The sequence below is a fragment of the Rattus norvegicus genome, chromosome 2 (assembly GCF_021556685.1).
Source record: "Rattus norvegicus strain SHRSP/BbbUtx chromosome 2, alternate assembly SHRSP_T2T, whole genome shotgun sequence".
NCBI lineage: Eukaryota > Metazoa > Chordata > Mammalia > Rodentia > Muridae > Rattus > Rattus norvegicus.
In genome coordinates this window covers 155,587,302-155,606,152 of record NC_141535.1, presented here as the reverse complement: position 1 = coordinate 155,606,152, position 18,851 = coordinate 155,587,302, and the positions used below count along the sequence as shown (strand labels likewise).

The window sequence follows — 18,851 nt, the reverse complement described above, 5'->3', positions numbered from 1 at the left end:
GCTCCAACCCCCAGGATTGTCATCTGGGCTCAGGTCAGGCTGGACCCTGACCCTGTAAACACTCAACATTCCTTTGAAACCTTGTAAAGTGGGGTTCTGCTTGTCAGAAAACCAATACTTTTTAACAGTTCTCATAGCCCTCCAGCCTCCAGAAAGAGCTTCTAGTTCTCTGTGAACTCAAACAAGTCCCCAACAGGTCAGAGCTGCATGCTAGTTCCCAGGCTGTCCCAGCTCACCTGGCCTCCTCCCGGGGCAGCATAACCCTTACAACTGGCAGGTCTCCCACCATGATTGACAACTTCTCAGCTCCCTTAGCCCTGGCAACTGCCAGTCTGCTTTTCTCCCAGCATTTTCTCTCAGCTCCTCTCCATCTCCAAGAAGTAGCTACGACTGACTGCCCCAGATGTCTGTGGCCATTCTCTCTCTCCCTTCCCCTTACCATGGCGTGGCTTTGACAGTGATTTCTTTACTGCACTCCTTGCTTAAATTCATGGCTGCTGCTTTTCTCATTTCTTGGTTCTAATAAACAGAACAAGTATATTTTTTTAAATTTAGGTTCTATTTCCACATTTATTATTGTCTTAGTTGGGGGTTCCCATTGCTGTGAAGAGACACCATGACCAAGGCAACTCTTAGAAAGGACAACATTTAATTGGGGCTGACTTACAGGTTCCGAGGTTCAGTCCATTATCATCAAGGTGGGAGCGTGGCAGCATCCACATAGATGTGGGGCTGTAGGAGCCAAAATTCTCCATCTTTTTCCAAAGGCAAACAGGAGAACACTGTTGTCTTCCAGGCAGTTAGGAGGGTCTCAAAGCCAACCCCCAAGTGACAACCTTCCTTCAACAAGGCCACACCTAATAGTGCCAATCTCTGGGCCAAGCTTATTCAAACCACCACAATTATGTTCTTTATTCCAACATTTCAATTTTGTTTGTTTGAGGCTGGGTCTCTCTATGCAAGCCTATTTGTCCTGGACCTTGTTATGTAGACCAGGCTAGCCTTGAACTCACAGAGATACGCCACTCTGCCTCCTGAGTGCTGGGACTAAAGACATGTGTTTTAATGTTGCATCTGTATGCTGATATTCTTTTTGTTTTTCTCATTAGGACCATGGTTATTTTTAACTCCCCAAATGCATTTGCAGCTGTTCTGAGCTCTTCAAAGTGCACCTTGTGGGTATTAGGGGTTGTTTCTTCCTGACTTCGGTGTTTCTTGACTATCAGTCACATTTTTCTGTTTCTTTACATGTGATGATCTACTGATGGCATTATGTTGAACTATGGGAGCGAAGTTAAAAACACATAACTACTCTGAGCTGCTTTCTTACTCTGAGTAGTTCTCAGTGTTTAGTTCTAGGCAGTCTCTCAGTCATTCAGTGACTATTTTAAGCTTGAGGGTTTTGTTTGTTTTGATGCAGTGGAGAGTTTTAAGGGTTACTTATGCCAACTAGTGAAAGCCTAGGAGAATTCCTCAGGATTGTTAGGGCTCAACTTTGGAATTTTGTCTGTCCTGTAGCTCTTATCAGAGGTTAGTCTTAAGCATATGTAGACTAAGTCTGCAGTAGGCCTTAGTGTAGAGTCCATGTTTCTAAAGCATGATATCTAGACATTGGCAATAGTTTAAGTGGTCTCCCCACTGCATGTGGTCAGAACTTGACAATTCTTAGCAATGCTCAACCTCTCTATTCCTCTGGTGCCCTCAGCTCTGTAGCAGCTATTTAAGGCTTCTGCAGCTTTGACAACCCCCACCCTGTGCAGTAAAGCCCTCAGCTGAAGACTCGAGACACGGGACCTGTTGACCCCTCCTCCATTTTAACTCTGCCACCTGGGATCCACAGGCTGCCATTGCATTCTCTGCACTTGGACTGCAGTCTGATGCCCTGAACTGTGATGATCGTGGGACAACTTGTGAGTCCTTCCTTCCTCCCAGGAACTCGGCCTCAGGCATCCTAAAAACAGCTTCCCAGTGTACTTTGCTCAGATCCATTGTTGTTTACAGACTTACCTTAGCGGGGGACCAGCAGGTCCATCAGAGTTGAGTAAGAAAGCTTTCCAAATTTATCCCAACTCAAGTGGGGAAGATATCGTACTTTCCATTTCTGTTGGAAAAATGATCCTCCCACAAGATGGTGGCAGGCCAAAACTTCGGAATGCAGCTTCTACTGAGTATTATCCACTACTGAGGAGATTTTGCCAGGTCTCCGATTTGCCTTGCATTTATGGTTCTTCTGGCCCCATTTCATGACTGCTAGGATTACAAGTGAGAACCGATGTGTCTGGCTCGTGTTTTTAATGAAAGAAGAGGAAAGCAAGCGAAGGCTGGCTGCCTCTTATGCTCCTTCTCCATAATTTGTTATACTCAATTCTACATTTGGCAACTCGGTGGTCGCGCTCTCTCATGACACCGGGTTATGTTCCTGTCTGAGCATTTAGTCTCCAGAATACTTAAAAAACAGCATCGCACATACACATGTACACACACGGTGTGTTTCAGTGTCCCTGTGCCTCTTGTGAAATCTTTGCAGATGGATATTCAGTTCTGTAGTATTCTAGGTCATGCCATGCCTTGATGGCTAATGTGGATCTATCTGTAACTGATACAACCCTTATCATCTAATATTGATTATTAAACTGAAAACTATGTTAAGAATAAGCACCAATGTTACATTTATGCATTTGAAAACTTTTATTTTTAAATGTGTCAGGCTCATTCCTGATCCAAAGTGCCACCAGCTCCTCCCTCTGGCTTCTACTATGTTTAGGTGTCCTCCACCTGTGAATTTTCTGCCACTTGAGCAGAATCCCAAGCCATCAGAACTCAAAACCACGTATCTTCCAAACAGAAATGAGTTTAGTTCAAGGAAAAGAAGAGTAGGAACATATATTTTAATAGCTTTAATGGGTTTACTTTTTCTCCTTTAGCTGTTCATTTTGTGTACAACATAGAACTAGTGGTTGCATGAACACAGCAGTCTCTACAATGCCAACTCTACCCTGCACATCAAAGGGACCAAATGACACGCCATGCATCTTGAGTGACTGCATTGCCACCGGCTCTGACCTCTACCCAAACCCCCTGCAGCATTGTGGTTTCTCACGTCTGGTAGAGACAAGTGTAGACTGTAGAAATGAAACGCCCTAAGTAGGTCCAAGTGCACCGGTTTCAGCAAGGCTCTGATGTACAGATGGGTTTGGGGGACTGAGTCAGAAGCCTGGTTGATCTGTGAGATCATTAAACATGTCAAGAGTTTTTAAACATGGCTGATACATTATGGATCTTGGTATGTTCTGAGAAACAACCCGAGCTGATGTTTAAAGTAGAAAGGACACACTGCCAAGGGAAAGGATTTCATGATGTCAGGTGGATATAAAGAACTTATACAAAGCCAGCACTTCCAGTGACGGCTCAGGACAAGCTCAGGACCTCTGAGCTATGCTACCATTCACAGAGACTACCACTCAGCTATGACAGTGGTCCCTTCCCTCTTTCCTTTCCTCTTCCTCCTTTCTGTATTATCCCCGCCCCCAGCCCTGTGGTCTTGATTGTGTCAGAAACTCGTGAGATTTCTTCTGCAAGTGCTGACTCCATACTACTGTGAGGTGCTTTTTTCTTGTTAGTTTATTCTGAGTAAGCAGAGGAGTGTAACCCAGTGGGGCTCAAATAGCTTAGGGAAGATGGGGCTGGCAGAGGTTAAAAGCCTTTGCTTCTTTGGTTAAAAAACCCACAGCTGATATTTAGGTCCCCCCCCCCATACAGAAAATAGATTTTGCTATTCTTGTTCAAAGTACAAAACATAAATCATGTTTAGAATGTGGAATGCTAAGAGACCATTTTTGTTGTTTAAAAAAATCTGACATTTCGTGTTTGCTTGCATTTGAAGTTAAGTAATTGTATTCCTGAAATATGCTAGCCTTCCAAATGACAAATTTGCCATCCACATTGTTAGGAGACGGATGATAAACATTCTTAGTCCTGGGTTTGCTCTTGGGGCATTACAATTTATCATCTCTTAGGACCAAAAATAGAAAGAAAAACACAAATCCACATGGTACAAGGTTACCATTCCTTCCCATTCTCTCTGGAGGACAGGAAGCCTGGCTTCTACCAGACCACTGCTGAGGCCATGCATGTCCCCTGTCACGTCGGGGACGACTCAGGCACATTCTCTCTCAACCTCCTGTGAGAAGGCAGTGTAGATGGCAAACACAGTGCCGTGCGTTGTCACAGTGTTCTATTTTAGACAATCCATTGTCAAAAGGATGTTCACACAGAAACAGAGGTAAGCCTAACAGCCAAGGACCGCGGAGAGGGACAGCACTCAGGACAACCAGACGGTAAACATGTAAACGCTAGTGACCAGAAATGTGAGTGATCCGACTTTAACCAAATGCAGGTTCCATTCCCTCCATTGGGGTGGTCCTGCCCCCCCACCCCGTCCTGGTCCCTAAATGCTCTCCATTCCAACTTTGCCTTCCTCTCTAAGGGAGGACACAGGCAGATAGTCCCAATCTCTTTCACAGAGCCAGTTTTAAAAGAACAAACAGAAGTTAAGAATGTAGGAGCCCTCTACTGCTCTGAAATGATGTCGTGGCAATTTCCCAACTTTGGGTTTTCAGGTAAAAGGATCCGATGAAAAACACACAGAGAAACTACTGGATGGAGCCTTGGAGCCTGTAGAGAGCATTGTCTACTGTTCCATGGTTTAGATTCTCCCTGTGTGACAGAACTGTGTGCAGTGTTCTAAGCAGTCCCTATTCGTCCTTACATAGGTTGAGGCAAGTTTAAAATTTACATAGGACATAATCCTCCCAACTTAAAGATGTCTAATACATGCTTTCTATCAGGCTAATTAAAAATTATGAGAGTAGTGTGACTGTATTACATAAAAAAATGCTAAATTATTGCACAGTGAAATTATTTCCGTGAACCTGACTGTTATCAACCAGGCAGTCACTGCTTTCCTTGTTGACAGCTGACATCTGGAAAATCACCAGCATGTTCAAACCATTTCATCTCCATTAGCATCTTTAAAAAGTATAAAAAGGGACATTACTTTGAAAATGCAAACATTCTAAGAAAAGCCACATCCAGGGTTTGGGCAGGAATAGAATGAGCTGGTGCCTTGCTAGGGCCATGCTGGGTGAGCCCACACCTACCAGACCCCACTGGGGAGAAAGGGGATTGGGACTCAGTTTACAACAGTTCAACTTTGCTGTTGAAAATGAGGGTTCCTTTTTAAAGAATCAGCAAATGTCTACACTAGCACCTCTTGTACGATGCTTCGTACAGGAGTTGGAAGTTTGTATCCAAAGCTGCATGTGCACAGGCATCTGGAAACCCAGGCTTGACCACTTTCACCCCAGTCCTGGACCAAGGCTTCTCCCTTTGCCTCTGTGTGAACACACTTCAGATATGAATGGGCGATTAAATGGTCTGAAAGGATGTAACTCTCCTATTTAAAGATCTAGATTGTCGGGAATGTTGTGATAATGTGTGGCTGCTAGAGTTCCTCATGAGCACTGTGAGGGTCAGGTAGATTTTCCTGCCCTTCCTTAAAACCTGCTAGCCCCAAGCTGCCGCCAGAACCATTAAATAATGTCCTTATGCCAAGAAGAAGGAGGCTGGTCTTTGGAAGCTTTCAAAAATGTATTTAGACGTGGCGAATGTACAAGATTCTGTGGTTAAACAATACAAGACTTAGAATAAATGAAAATAGGCCCCTGAATATGAACTACTCCTTTGCTGCATGTTTGCTTCTTAGTGAAATTCTGAACAGCAAACGCGCCTATGATGATTTGTGGAGATGAACAGCACACACGCGTCTCAGAGGTGACCTTAACCCAGACTGTACATGGGTGTGTAGCATGATTATAACACTGGGTTGACAGTATGCCCCTCGGCAGTAGTAAACCGACCAAACGACGGACAGAGCAGCAGCGTTACTAAGACTGCAAACGCTTATGTATTAGGGGACATTTAGAAACGGACCTAAGGATCCCACCGTACCAACTGTCCTTGTCCTTTTCCGATCTACGGCTTAGTTTAAGGGATGCTATTCTTAGCTTTGTTTTACTTTTTACTATTTTGTATTATATAGGTGGCATATTCCCCAAAATATCAGATGCAGTTTTAAATTAGTGACTGTACCCCAGATTTATTCTATTCTGTGTTTCACCCATAGTTTTGGGTTACTTGTTACAGCTGCCTGTTCCCCCTCCCCCAATTGATAATGGCTAGGGAGATAGATATGGGCAAGCCTTTTAAGTTGCCAGACTTAACTGTGTGTGTGTGTGTGTGTGTGTGTGTGTGTGTGCGCGCGCGCGCGTGTGTGTGCACATGTGTAAAGACAGGATGACATAGGCTATGAATTTCAGGATATATGAGTTCTAGATTGCAAATTATTTCAAAGAGTCTGGTGTGAAGAGAGAAAAGATAATAGTGTGTCAATATTAACAGTTGACATTCCTATTACACATTAGTTACAATGTCAATCAAGTGTGTATTTTCCCGCTTGCTTGTTTGCCTGCCTTCCTTCCTTCCTTCTTTCCTTCCTTCCTCCTTCCTTTCTTTCTTGGTGTGTGTCAGTGATGAGGGAAAAACATCTTGGTTTAATTTGGAAAGCAAAGAAAGCTGCAGAGAAACGACTGAGCGCTGAGGTAGCCCAGCCGAGAAGCCCAGCATGGCGAAGCCCTTGCTTCTTACAGAAAAGGAGGGAGGCCTTTCAGAATGTTTCAATGTGCCTGCTGGCCTTCTGCTGTCAATGGAGACCGTTGGTCATATCAAATCATCGCATTCCAATACTGTTTCTATCCTAAGCCAGCCTTGCAGATGAATGCTCAGTGCTTCTGACTTACAAACCGTAATTCCTAGGATCCCATTGGCCTGTCAGGAGGGGTTATTCAGACCTGTGATCAAGCTAATATGAAAAACAAGAAGTTTGCAGACACTGTGTTGTATGTGATTTTCTCCTCTCCTCTATGACATTCAGCTTGGTTGTGAATTTATTTCGCACCATGAAGTATGGCTCCCCACCTCCTCTGACAATAAAACCATGTATCTAAAAACATTTCTAGTATATGTGTTCCCTGTGTTGAGGGCTGCTAGATTCCTCTGTTCCTGCAAGATGCATCCGATTTGCCCAAAGGCAGTTCATGGTTCGGAGTTCACCTCCCTCCTTCCCCAGTATCTGACCGCCATCTTGTCCAGAGCTGAATCAGGAGTGCTGGTTAAACAAACACAGGGTACTTTGGGTGACTATTCCAGGGAGAAGCTATGTGTAATCCTGGGTCAAAGGAGGAAAAAGATCTGTGAAATCAGGAAGAGGAGGATGAGAACAAACAGGAAAATCAAAGTGCACCTGGCAAAGGAAAAAGAGGTCACTGCTTTTGTGACTCCTTCACACATTTCCAGATGCCCAAGCCAAGAGTGCAGTCAGCTCCCTAGAGCCTCCTGAGAGGATTAGAACATCAGTGCTAGCACTCCCTGCCGTCTTCTGCATCTGTGCAAACTGTCCAAATCACAGTTGCCAAGCCGGGGAAGCTGTGTACTAGAACCTTCTCTGGGTCTTGTTTTTGACAAATACCAGATTCAAGAGGCCAGTCCCTTCCATTCACAGCAAGGAGCAGAGAGTACCTGGCTACCGGGAGTGAGTGCACACACCATGGGGTCGAACAGTGATCCAGACTGGCTTGGCTGAGCTGATCACATTTTAGAAACAGCTCTTGGGAACTAGCTTTGGACTGTTCTGGGTTTGTATAATTTATTTTTATGATTAAACAACTGCAAATGCAGTGAGTTCTTTAAAATCCTGCCCCACCCTCCCACCCTATCCCACCTGAAGAGTAGAAATCGCCAGGGAAGCAGCAGCACAGGTAAGGGGCCTGGGGGGCTGGGCTGGCATCAGCTCTACTCCTAAAACACTGTAAAACTCTCCCAACTTTGGCACTGTGGGGACTATTGGCAATTAGAACTCAGGCTAGGTAGGGAGTCCGGGGAGCCTTTGGGATGGGCCCAAGGCTTTGGCAGTGCTGTTTATGGAAGTTTCACACTTACTCTCTCAAATCCGTTTCTCTTGCAGCTAGATTCACCCTTCTGAAGCCGCCAGAGAAGGGGAGTGGCCAGGATGCAGAGCCCACACCTAACTGTAGACTCGCCATGGCTGGGCACAGATCAGGAAGGGGCATTCCAGGAGGGGGAGAAGGTAAAGGGCTACTCTTGTTTTATGTGTAACTACTTATCAAAATACTACCATTTTGCCTAGAATTTCTATCTTTAAAAAAGTATACAAGCCATGGGAAGGGGAAGAGGCCAGAAAGGAGATATATATATATATATATATATATATATATAATTTTTTTTTCCTATTTGGTTAAATAAGTTTCTTCTCCAAAGCAAAATTTACAAGACATATCCATAAACCTCGATCAGAAGGCTCTGTAGCCAGTGTAGTCAGCCATGCTGGTTTAAAGACCCTGCTTGCTCAAGGAATACCAACCGACTAATTTGATAGCAAAGTCTTTTTTTTTTTTTCTTTACGGAAACATTTGTGTCTCGAATTACTTTTCTTTCCTCTTGTTATATACTTCTGTGTTAGGCAAATACAGAAAAGAGTTGACTCTCTTCTGTCAATCTGGACCTTTAGCTAGAGGAAGGGCTTCGGGCACTCTAGAGTAAGAGCATCCGAAGTGGACAGGCCCATCCCAGCACTGGTTAACCCCACACCTGCCTCCTCCACTCCCCTTCCACTAGAGCCATAATGAACACCGTCAGCCCGCATCTCCACAAGCCAACGCTCCACTCTAACATGATAGAATGTATTTTGTACTAAAACATTCTGAAAAGCAGAAAAGACCCTAATTCCAATGTTGAAGACACAAGATACAAAAGTAAGTGATTTTTCTGGGAGGCCATTATTAATTCTTGATGCAGTCAGAGGAAAGCGAGTTCCCAGCGGAATCAAGACAGTGTGCGTCCGAGGAGTCCAAGTCTGCCATTCTCCACCTACAAGCCCTGCAGCTGAAGGACAGAGGGCTTGGCAGTGGGGAAGGGGTAGCTAAGGAGCAGGCCCTGAGAAGCCATGCTGACAAACACCCTCTGAGAGGACAAAGCCAGGCGGGCTCGGAGCGTGTTCACAACGATAACCTTGGCTCTTTGGGGCTGGTTCAATCAATCAAAAAGGACAACCTAATATGTCCTATAAATTAACTTACAAAGTATATAGACTGGGACGCCCCCCCCCCATAACTTTGGTGTTAGGAGCAGTAATCTAGCCCTCTAGCCCCCAAATGACTCTGCTGCTTGTCTCTGAGGGTTCTCTTCCCAACCAGCTCTGCCACCAGTGCACGCAGGTCCCCAGGAGCCAGTCTGCCGTTCTCCCTCCAGGTCACAGCAGACAGTTCACATTTGCCTGGGTATGGGTATTTGCAATTGAACATGAAAGGTCTTTCTCTTGCCAGGAAGCATGTCCCAGTAGTTTGCCACCAAATACCAACTTGCGGTGCTAGCTGGGAACAGCACTTGTGGGTGATTCTAGGCTGCAGTTTCTCCCAGCACTGTTTGGGAGACAGGAAAGCTACTTGGTAGAACGGGCTCGAGAAGGGCCGTGCAGAAACCAGCGGCTGGTGAGTGTGAGCTGGTGACCCCAGGACTCCTGCCCTCCTCTCCAGGGTGGACAGCGATTCTCAAGCACATTGAGAATCATCCCAGCCCTATTCCTCCTTCAGGGCGGAAGGGCACTGTACTGTGATGTGCTTTCCACCCTGTAAGGTGTGAACATGGTGAGGTTACCTCCAGGAGGAGAGACATAGGGGCTGGTTAACTGCATCCTGACTCTCTTAACTAATGAAGGAAGCAAGGGGAAGGGGGAGGTCTGGTGTACAGGAAGCTGCACTGACTTTCCGTGCCTCAGTCTCTAGGAGCAGGCAACACATGACTAAGTGTTGCACGTCTCCTTCCAGGCTGCTGGAGTACTAAAGGCCAACGCTCAGAAGGGGAGAGCATTTCTGAGGGAACTACTTTGAGGCAGAGAGCGTGGCTACCACATCATCACGGTGATGGACGGGCAACACCGGCTCGCCCTTCCCAGGTGCAGGAGAGGACACCAAGGCAGGTTCCTGAAGGACCAGGAAAGAGATCATGAAAAGTACATTAAAAAGGAAAATACATGGCCTGTCTTTCTTTTGCCTCACACGTGGGATCTACGGCTACCTATGTATGCATTTCAAACACTGATAGAAGGGCTGGGGGAGCACAAACCTAGCAGCCTCTCTTCGATGTCAGCCAGGGAACCCTCAGCTCAGCACTCCAAAGGGATTCAAGGCCATCAGGGAAGGGGGTTCTGTGTTGGGATGCATGATCCTAATTATAATTCCCACACTGTTTACTACATGAAGAGAACAGTATGTTGAGCGTCCTCTAGTTTGGGACAGCTGAGATCCTGTAGGGCTCACTGCTCTTCCGTTTTGCTACTATTCCTGAACTTCACCACCATGACTGTAATATTGTCAGGGCAGCCTCTGTAAAAGGACTGCAGGACGATGCTTTTGGCCCCAAAGTGCGGCTCATCCAAGCGCTCCTTGATGAATCGAACTGCTTCTTCATTGCTAAAAGCATCCCACAGGCCATCCGACGCTAAGATCATGAACTCAGGCTGCAGCTTGTCCAGGTCAAAGGTCAAGATGTCTGGGTCTGGGATGACCACGTTGAGATTTTTCAGCGGATAATCTCCCAGGGATCGAGACATGGCTAGGATCCCCTGGACCCTCCAGGAGCCATTAAAGCTGATGAACCCACCTGGAAAGACAGAAGGAGCCCATTAGCTTGCCCAGCTGATAATCTCCCATGCTTGGTACAGTTTGAATGTGTGTACCACAAGCTAGTCTGCTACATGAGAACTGAGCCACAAGTACTCCTCCTTCCCCTTTGTCACTGCCGAGGCCAGCAGCATCCTGCAGCAGGGCCTGCAGCAGAACTTCACGCTCTCATCCTCGGCCCTGCTAATGTGTGCGAGAATATGAAGGGTTGAGTATGGGCAGGGACAGAGCATCAGCTTTAATAACACCCTGTGGCTGCTCGGTGACTGACAGCAGGCAGCTCCAGCATCGGGGTTTGAAGAGAGTGGAAAGAAAATTCTGAAAAGCAGGTGCACAGGCAGGAGACGTCTCTGAAATAGTCGCTAGTGAGGTCACTCTTGGATGTGCTGTTGTGGATCTCAAGAAGAACTGGGATCAAGGAAAACCAAATGAGTATAACACCTATTCCACTGTATCGTGAGAATGTAAGACATTATTCCATACACATTCCCTAGCACAGTGCGGGATAGCACATCGCTCAGTGCTGTCCATTCTTTTCCCTCTCTCCCTTCCTCTTTGAGAGAAAACCTCTTATGGTCCAAGGTCGTCTTGAACTCACTACATGGCTGAGGCTGGCCTTGCATTTCTGACTTCCTGGTTTCCACCCCCTGAGCACTGGGATTAAAGACGTGCTCCACTACCCCCCTGGCTTTCACTAGCCTTTCTTTAAAGGAGCCATGAAACTTTCCATGAAAGTTATGTAAGCTCTAGACCTTTCCCTGACAACCCTGGAGGAGAGAGGAGCCACGCATGAAAGTCACAGGCATCGAGTAATACTCTTCTGTGACAGGTTAACCACTGCTAACCACTGAAGGGAGGCAGGGTGGAGGAATGGCTTGTGGGAGGGAACAGCATAGAGAGGTTTGCTTTAAGGGAATGGTGGACAGAACAGCAGACAATTCCTGCAAGTGTGGTGTAGTGGTCACGGACCTGAGCTGTGTAGTCGGCCATGGTTTCAATTCTGGCATTGTCATCCACTGGCTGTATGTCCGTGGACAAAGGTCTCTCTGAAGTTCTAGATTACTGGCTATAGAGTGATTTTAACACTATAGTCTTCACAGAATATATAAACATGTATGATGTGTGTCAGGCTCCTACACATGGTGAATGGAAGCTAACACTGATGCTGGCAGTGAAACAGCAGAGACAGAAAGGTCACCATTATATGGCCAGAAGTTCCTGTCATGCTGAGTGGGAGGAAGAGAGATGTCGTGAAGTCTATGGTCATACTAAACACAAATAAAGGTGACAAAACTTATCATTACTCATTAGGTCATTTAGGGCGATTAAAACAAGAGACTCACAAATGGTCCAGGTACACAGAACATGAGACCTGAGAGTACTTAGCTCTAAATGGAACATCTATGTCATGCCCTCTCTGCCTAAGATTTGGAGGTCATGGAGGCGGAGGGGGCAGCAAGAGTGTAAGGGTCAGAGGTGGTGGAGGACTCCAAGGGGAACAGCAGGGTAGCTCACACAAGAACTCACGACATTGTGACAGTATGCACAGTACCTGTGGAGACTCAAGTCAGACAACATTCAAGTATGGAGGTGAGAAGCGGGCATGAAGGTCCACCCTTAGCTGAGAAGCTACTGGCAAGTGACAGCTGCTGGAAGAAAGAGCCCATTTCTTCAAGGGTGTGGCCCTTGGTAGTTAGACTGTGGATGGTCTCACATGGGCAGGACGATTGGACTTGATGGGTAGGGAGAAAAGCCACAAGGTTGCGTAACGATATGATGGCTAATCTTGGCTCTCAAGTTGACTCTATCTAGGACACATCCCCAAACAGCTGGGCGTGTCCGTGAGGGATTTTCTTGATTGGATTGTCTGAGGTGGATTGGATTGTCTAGGCTACACATTCTGGCGGCAGCCCACATGCATAAAAGGACATGGAAGAGGGAAGATTTTGCCTTTTTGCCTACTTGTCTTCCCTCATGCTGGCAAGTTCATCTACACTGCCGCTGAGGCATTGCACAGCTGATACATCCTGTCTTGTGGACTATTCAACTGATGGACTCTTTGCCTTCTCTCATTGTGAGAGAGCCATGGTTGTAACCACAGCTTTTAAGACAGTCAGATAGATCTCATAGATATTTATGATTATTTAATAATATAAACAATAATATATGTAATATAGTATACATATTACACACACACACACACACACACGTATCAATTCTGACCCTCTAAAGAACCCTAACAAGTACACTTAGGGGGTAGAGCTGGGCGAATTTGTGGGAGGAGAATGAATATGATCAAAATACATTGTATGAAATTTTCAGAGTAAAAGTATTAAAAAAAATATACACCCTTGCCTACTTTATGAAAAAAAAAAACAGAGTAGGTCAGATTAATCTTGGAGACAGTGTTCAAACTTTCTTCTATAAGGAAGCGCTGTAGAGTGGCAGCTTGTTAGGTATGACAGGGAGGGGACAGAGGACACCATGCTTGTGAAATCTCAAGGACACATGCTGGACACTACCATAGAGCTTCCAGGGGCATCTGAATCTGCAAAACTTAGCCATCTGATCTTCGGTGTGGACTTATTGACCCAGGCCTTGAACTGAAGGACTTGGGAGGTGGAGGCAGGAGACTTGGGTTAGCCTGGGCTACTTGAAACCCCATCTCAAAAAATGAGTATCACCTTAGCAACTTTATGTCAACCACCCTACTTAAATGTTATAGTTTCCTGCCACCCCCGTTTCTTCATCCGCGTTATGCATCTAGACAGTAGTTACTACCTTATGGTACACTACGGAACTCACTGATTTTAATGGGTGCTTGTTTCCTCTATCTTCACCCCAACCAACTTAAGAATGTAAATTTCATGAGGGCCCTGTGTGTGTGCAGGGGAGGAGGGCATGACAAATAAACAACGGTCTCTTCCCTCTCAACTGAGGACGGTCACCAAGTCGTGTGCCGAGGTATGGAGATAGCCAAGGTCAAGTTCTTGTCTCTCAAGAGCTCACTGCCATGTCTGCACTGGTTGGTTCCGCAGTGCTGAGCCCGGTCAGGAAGGGAAGGCAGGTAAGAGCCAGCTGTGTGCGTGCATTTTCACAGGGAGCCCAATGAGACGTACTGAGGATGCCAGAACAAGACAGAAGGGGCAGCTGCGCCAGCCTGTGGAAGTCTTGGCCTCCGTGGGACGTGAAAAGCTTCCAACAGGACACTCAGGAGTTGAATTTTAAGGGATGCATACTTTGAATCTTCTTGGAAGTGGGAATGACATTTGCAAAGGCACAAATATATCACTGGAGTTCACACTGGAGTTTCATGAGTCTGGCACGGCTGCAAGGGCGCAGGGGCCCAGAGATTAGGTTGAATTTTAAAACGGAAAGGTTTGCCTTTGGCAGAGAAGAGTAGCAAATTAGGTTGCCATTAATTAATAGGAAATGTACAGTTTAGGAATATAGAGCAGTTATGGTCATGTCATTGTGACTGTGTGCTGTTGGGTGAACTTGCTCCCTCCCTCCCGGGAAACTCTCCAAGCTGGCACCTAGATCACCAAACAGGACTGTGGACTTCCTCCACGGCGGGGGCGGGGCCACAGACTCACCAGCTCTCTTTATCCTCTTCCTCTCCTTCAGCTGGTAAGGCTTGTGATCGTGAGACAAGGGAATGGCATTGCCATCTTTGTCACACAAGACTCCTCGAGAGTCACCCACGTTGGCCACGGTGAGGTCTTTATCTGAGAGTAGAGCGATCAAACACGTTGTTCCTGCAAAACAGAAGGAAGAAGCAGTGTAGCCAGGGCAGGGCATGGATGGGTCCCCTGCGTCTCCAGGCCAGCTGACTCCTGTCCTTAGAGCCTCTCTTGCCAGAGGAGCTTTACTCCAGTTACTCCGGGAATAATCACGATTCACTTCGACACCATTGATCAAATCTGACAGGCCATTTTCTTAACCATGTTACGCTGTCACTGAAACAGGCTAGAGGAACAGTATCATTTTCCTAAATCACTTTGTTTCTGCTACTCTCAATTTAAAACACCACATTCCACAGGATTAGGGGAGAATTAGAATCAGCTCGAAGCCCTAGACAGCTGCTACGTGTGTTTTCATCTTCTTGTTGGTACCGAGTCTCTGAGAAGTCCCAGTGGCAAGTGTGAAAGCGGATAGGTGGGGGCGGGCTGGCTCCTGAGGAAAAGGCAGATGCTAAAGACCATATCCTGTGGCACTGTGACAAAACCAGTACTGTCAGGAAAGGTTGAGCTCAAATATAGAAAGTCTGAGAGCAGAGACCAGGGACTAGGGAAAGGGCCGCCCGCCCCAGGTGTGCAGGGGCAGGCTACAACAGCAGAAGCAGAGACATCTACACGGAAGACGGAAGTGTCGAGGTGGTCTGATCACGCGATGGCCTGAAGTCCACACAGAACACACAAAGACAAGCTTTCCTCAGTTCCTTCTGAAGTGAATACGAACACAGCAAAGAAATTCGAACTGTCTTTTGCCTCCCTCTGACCCCTGCCAGTCACTGTCAGTGGTCACCTGTCTATTGAAACCCAACTCACAACTCGTTCCTCTCTGGCCTCAAATTGACAGCTCCTTTATTTGTTCAAAAATATTCACTTGGTCCTTCCCTAAAGGTCCCTTCCTCATTAAGAACGCCGCACTCCATAACAAAATTATAAACTGCATCTAAATGACCTTTTTACTCTTCCTAGAACAACAACAACAACAACAAAAAGAGGACCCTGTTCGTAACAGAGAGAATACAGGTTGATATGAACAAGAGGTTAATTACAATAATCAGTATATTCAATTACAATTCTGCTTGAAACTCTATTCTTTCTGAATTAGGGGAAATGATTGGGGGTGACGAGATGGCGGGGCATGTGAGAAAGTTCACACTGCCTCAGACTCTGAGTTCACATGTGCACTGACCACGCTCATGTAGAGGACCTTGTTCTCCTGGCCCTCTACCTGCTCTGGCATTTCCATTCTTCCACCTCCTCATCCTCAGGGTTCCCTGGGCCCCAAGGGGAGGGATTTGATGGAGACATTCTATTTAGGGCTGAGCATTCCAAGGTCTCTCACTCTGCATACTGTCTGCCTGTGGTCTCTGTATTTGTCTCCATGGGGTATAGGAGGAAGCTTCTCTGATGATAGCTGGGAAAGGCACTGACCTATGAGTATAGCAGAATGTCACTAGGAGTCTGTTTATTGCTAGTCTTTTAGAATAGTAGTATGTGGTTTTACCCTGGGTCCCTGGGATATCTAGACTCAGGTTCTCGGTAAACAAGCAGTGTTAGGGATAGGTTCCATCTCATGGAGCAAGCCTTAAGTCAAATCTGATATTAACTGGTCATCCCTAAATGCTCCGAGTCACCATGGCACTAGCATATCATGCAGGCGGGACAACGACGTAGATCAAAGGGTTTCAAGATGGCTTGGTTTTTATCGTTCTTTGGTAGCATGCGGTGTACCTTCTGGTACTAAGAGCATGACCCTGTAGGGGTAAAGGCCTAGGTAGGCAGCAGCCAGACTTCTCTATGTTCAGTAAGTTGCAGAGGTGTTGTCTTCAGCTCTAGGTGCCTTGCCCTCAGTTTGTGGAGAGCAGCCTATAGACTTGACAAGGGCTTGGGTTGCTTGGGGGTTCCCACGAAACCCTTTTGGCCATTAATTCAATTAGATATAACCCATTCTCAGAACTGGAAGCTTCATTTGGTGGTAAGAGATACCCAGTTGAAGCTTTGTCTCCCCCTCTTCCCCCATTTTTGGTGATTTCATTTAGGGATATACATCAACATAAGAAAGGCGGTTTACAGCAAGCCCATAGCTATGTAAAAATGGGGAGAAAATCAAAGCAGTTCCACTAAAATCAGGAACAAGACAAGACTGTCTATTCCCTGCATTCCATTTCAATAGTATTTGAAGTTCGCTAGATCAATAAGACAACTGAAGGAGATCAAGAGGACACAAATCAGAAAGTAAGAAGTCTAAGCATCTTTATTTGCAGATGATGTGATAGTATACTTAAGAAACCCTAAATATTACACTGGAAAACTCCTATAGCTGATAAACACATTCAGCAAAGTAGCTGGATACAAAATTAACTCACAAAATCCAGTAGCCTTCCTTTTATAGAAACGACAGAAAGACTGAGAAAAAAAAAATCCGGGAAAACAACATTTTTCATAATGGCCTTAAATAATATAAAATTTGAGGTCACTTTAATCAAGCAAGTGAAATATTTGTATGATTAAAAACATTGAAGAAAGAACCTAACATCTCAGAAGAAAGAAGAAACACCTCATTGAAGAACACCTCAGAAGATAAAAAGATCTCACATGCTCATAGATTAGTAGAATTAATACAGTAAAAATGGCCATCCTACCAAAAGTAATCTACAGATTCAAAGAAATCCCCATTAAAATGCTAACACAATTCTTCATAGATACCGAAGAGAATTTTCAGTTTCATATAGAAACGCAAAAAAACAAAACAAAACAGGATAGCTTAAGCAACCATAAACAAAAGAACTGAGGGAGGTATCACAGTCTCCCATCTCAAATTGTACTACAGAGCTATAGTAACCAAAAATGGCACAAAACCAGGCACGTTGGTTAGTGAATTAAACTAAAGACTCAACGAAGTCCACACACCTATGTTCTATGTTAACATTATTGGTAGAGAAGCCCAAAACACGGGGGCTGGAGAGATGGCTCAGTGGTCAAGAGTGCCAACTGCTCTTCCAGAGGTCCTGAGTTCAATTCCCAGCAACCACATGGTGGCTCACAACCATCTGTAATGGGATCTGATGCCCTCTTCTGGTGTGTCTGAAGACAGCTACAGTGGACTTATATAATAATAAATAAATAAACAAATAAATAAAAAAAGAAGCCCAAAACACACCCTGAAAAAAGACATCATCTTCAACAAATGGTGCTGGTCAAACCGGATGGCTGCATATAGAAGAATCAAAATAGATCCTTACCTCTCACGCTGCTTAAAACTCCAAATCTATCAAAGCCTGACAGAAGAGAAGGTGAGCCTTGAACTCACTGGCACAGGGAAAGACGACTTTCTGAACCGGATACTGATAGCACAGGCATTAATAAGACCTCATACAACCGAAAAGCTTCTGTGGGCAAAGACACCGTCACCCAGACAAAGCAGCAGCCTACAGTATGGGAAAAGAGTTCTACCAAGTATACAACTGATAGATGGCTAATATCCAAAATATACTAAGAACTAAAAAATATCTAGATAGTAAGAGGAAACACAAATGGTTAAGAATCATTTAAAGAAATGTTCAACATTTCTCTTTGTTATTGATACTATTTCTGTGATGAAACATCATAACTTAAAAGCTGAAGGAAATACCCTACAACAGCCCAAGGAGAAGGAAAGGGTTTATTTGACTCCTGCTTCCATATCATTGTTCATTGTTGAAGGTATTCAAGACAAGAACTCAAGCAGGGCAGGAACCTGGAGGCAGGAGCGGATGCAGAGGCCATGGAAGGGTGCTGCTTACTGGCTTGCTCCCTGTGACTTGCTCTGCCTGCTTTCTCTCATTCCAGTGTCTGAGAACCCAGGACCACCAGCCCAGGGAAGGCACTAACCACACTGGACTGGGCACTCTGCCATCAATCAGTAATTAAGAAAATACCCTACAAGGTTGCCTATAGCCCAATCTTATGGAGGCATCTTCTCAATTGGATTTTTCTCTCAGATGACTTTAGCTTGTGTCAAGGTGACACAAAAGTCAGCACAGCATCCTTAGTCTCCAGGGACATGCAAACAAAAACTACTTTGAGATTCTGTCTTACACCTGTCAGAATGGCCAAGGTCAATAAAACAAATGACATCTCATGCTGACGAGGGTGCTAAGTAAATGGAACACTCATCCATTGCTGGTGGGAGAGCAAAAGTATACAGTCACTGTGGAAAACAGTGTGCTGGTTCCTAAGGAAGCTGGGAATCGATTTACTTCAAGATCCAGCTCTACCACTGTGGGGGCCGCAGGTTGTGAAAGGTACCCTGATTCCTGGTCGA

At 45.5% G+C, this 18,851-nt stretch overlaps 1 protein-coding gene across 2 annotated transcripts in view; it reads right to left on the bottom strand.

Moving 5' to 3' along the window:
* Positions 1 to 2,673: 2,673 nt before the first annotated feature.
* Positions 2,674 to 18,851, bottom strand: part of Ppm1l (protein phosphatase, Mg2+/Mn2+ dependent, 1L) — a 273,903-nt gene continuing 257,725 nt past the window's right edge. The window contains 2 exon segments of one of the 2 annotated variants that reach the window (NM_001107681.4): positions 2,674 to 10,794; positions 14,411 to 14,572. In NM_001107681.4, the coding sequence (NP_001101151.1) occupies positions 10,448 to 10,794; positions 14,411 to 14,572 (509 nt within the window). In that variant the 3' untranslated portion in view covers positions 2,674 to 10,447. 2 annotated transcript variants of the gene reach the window in all.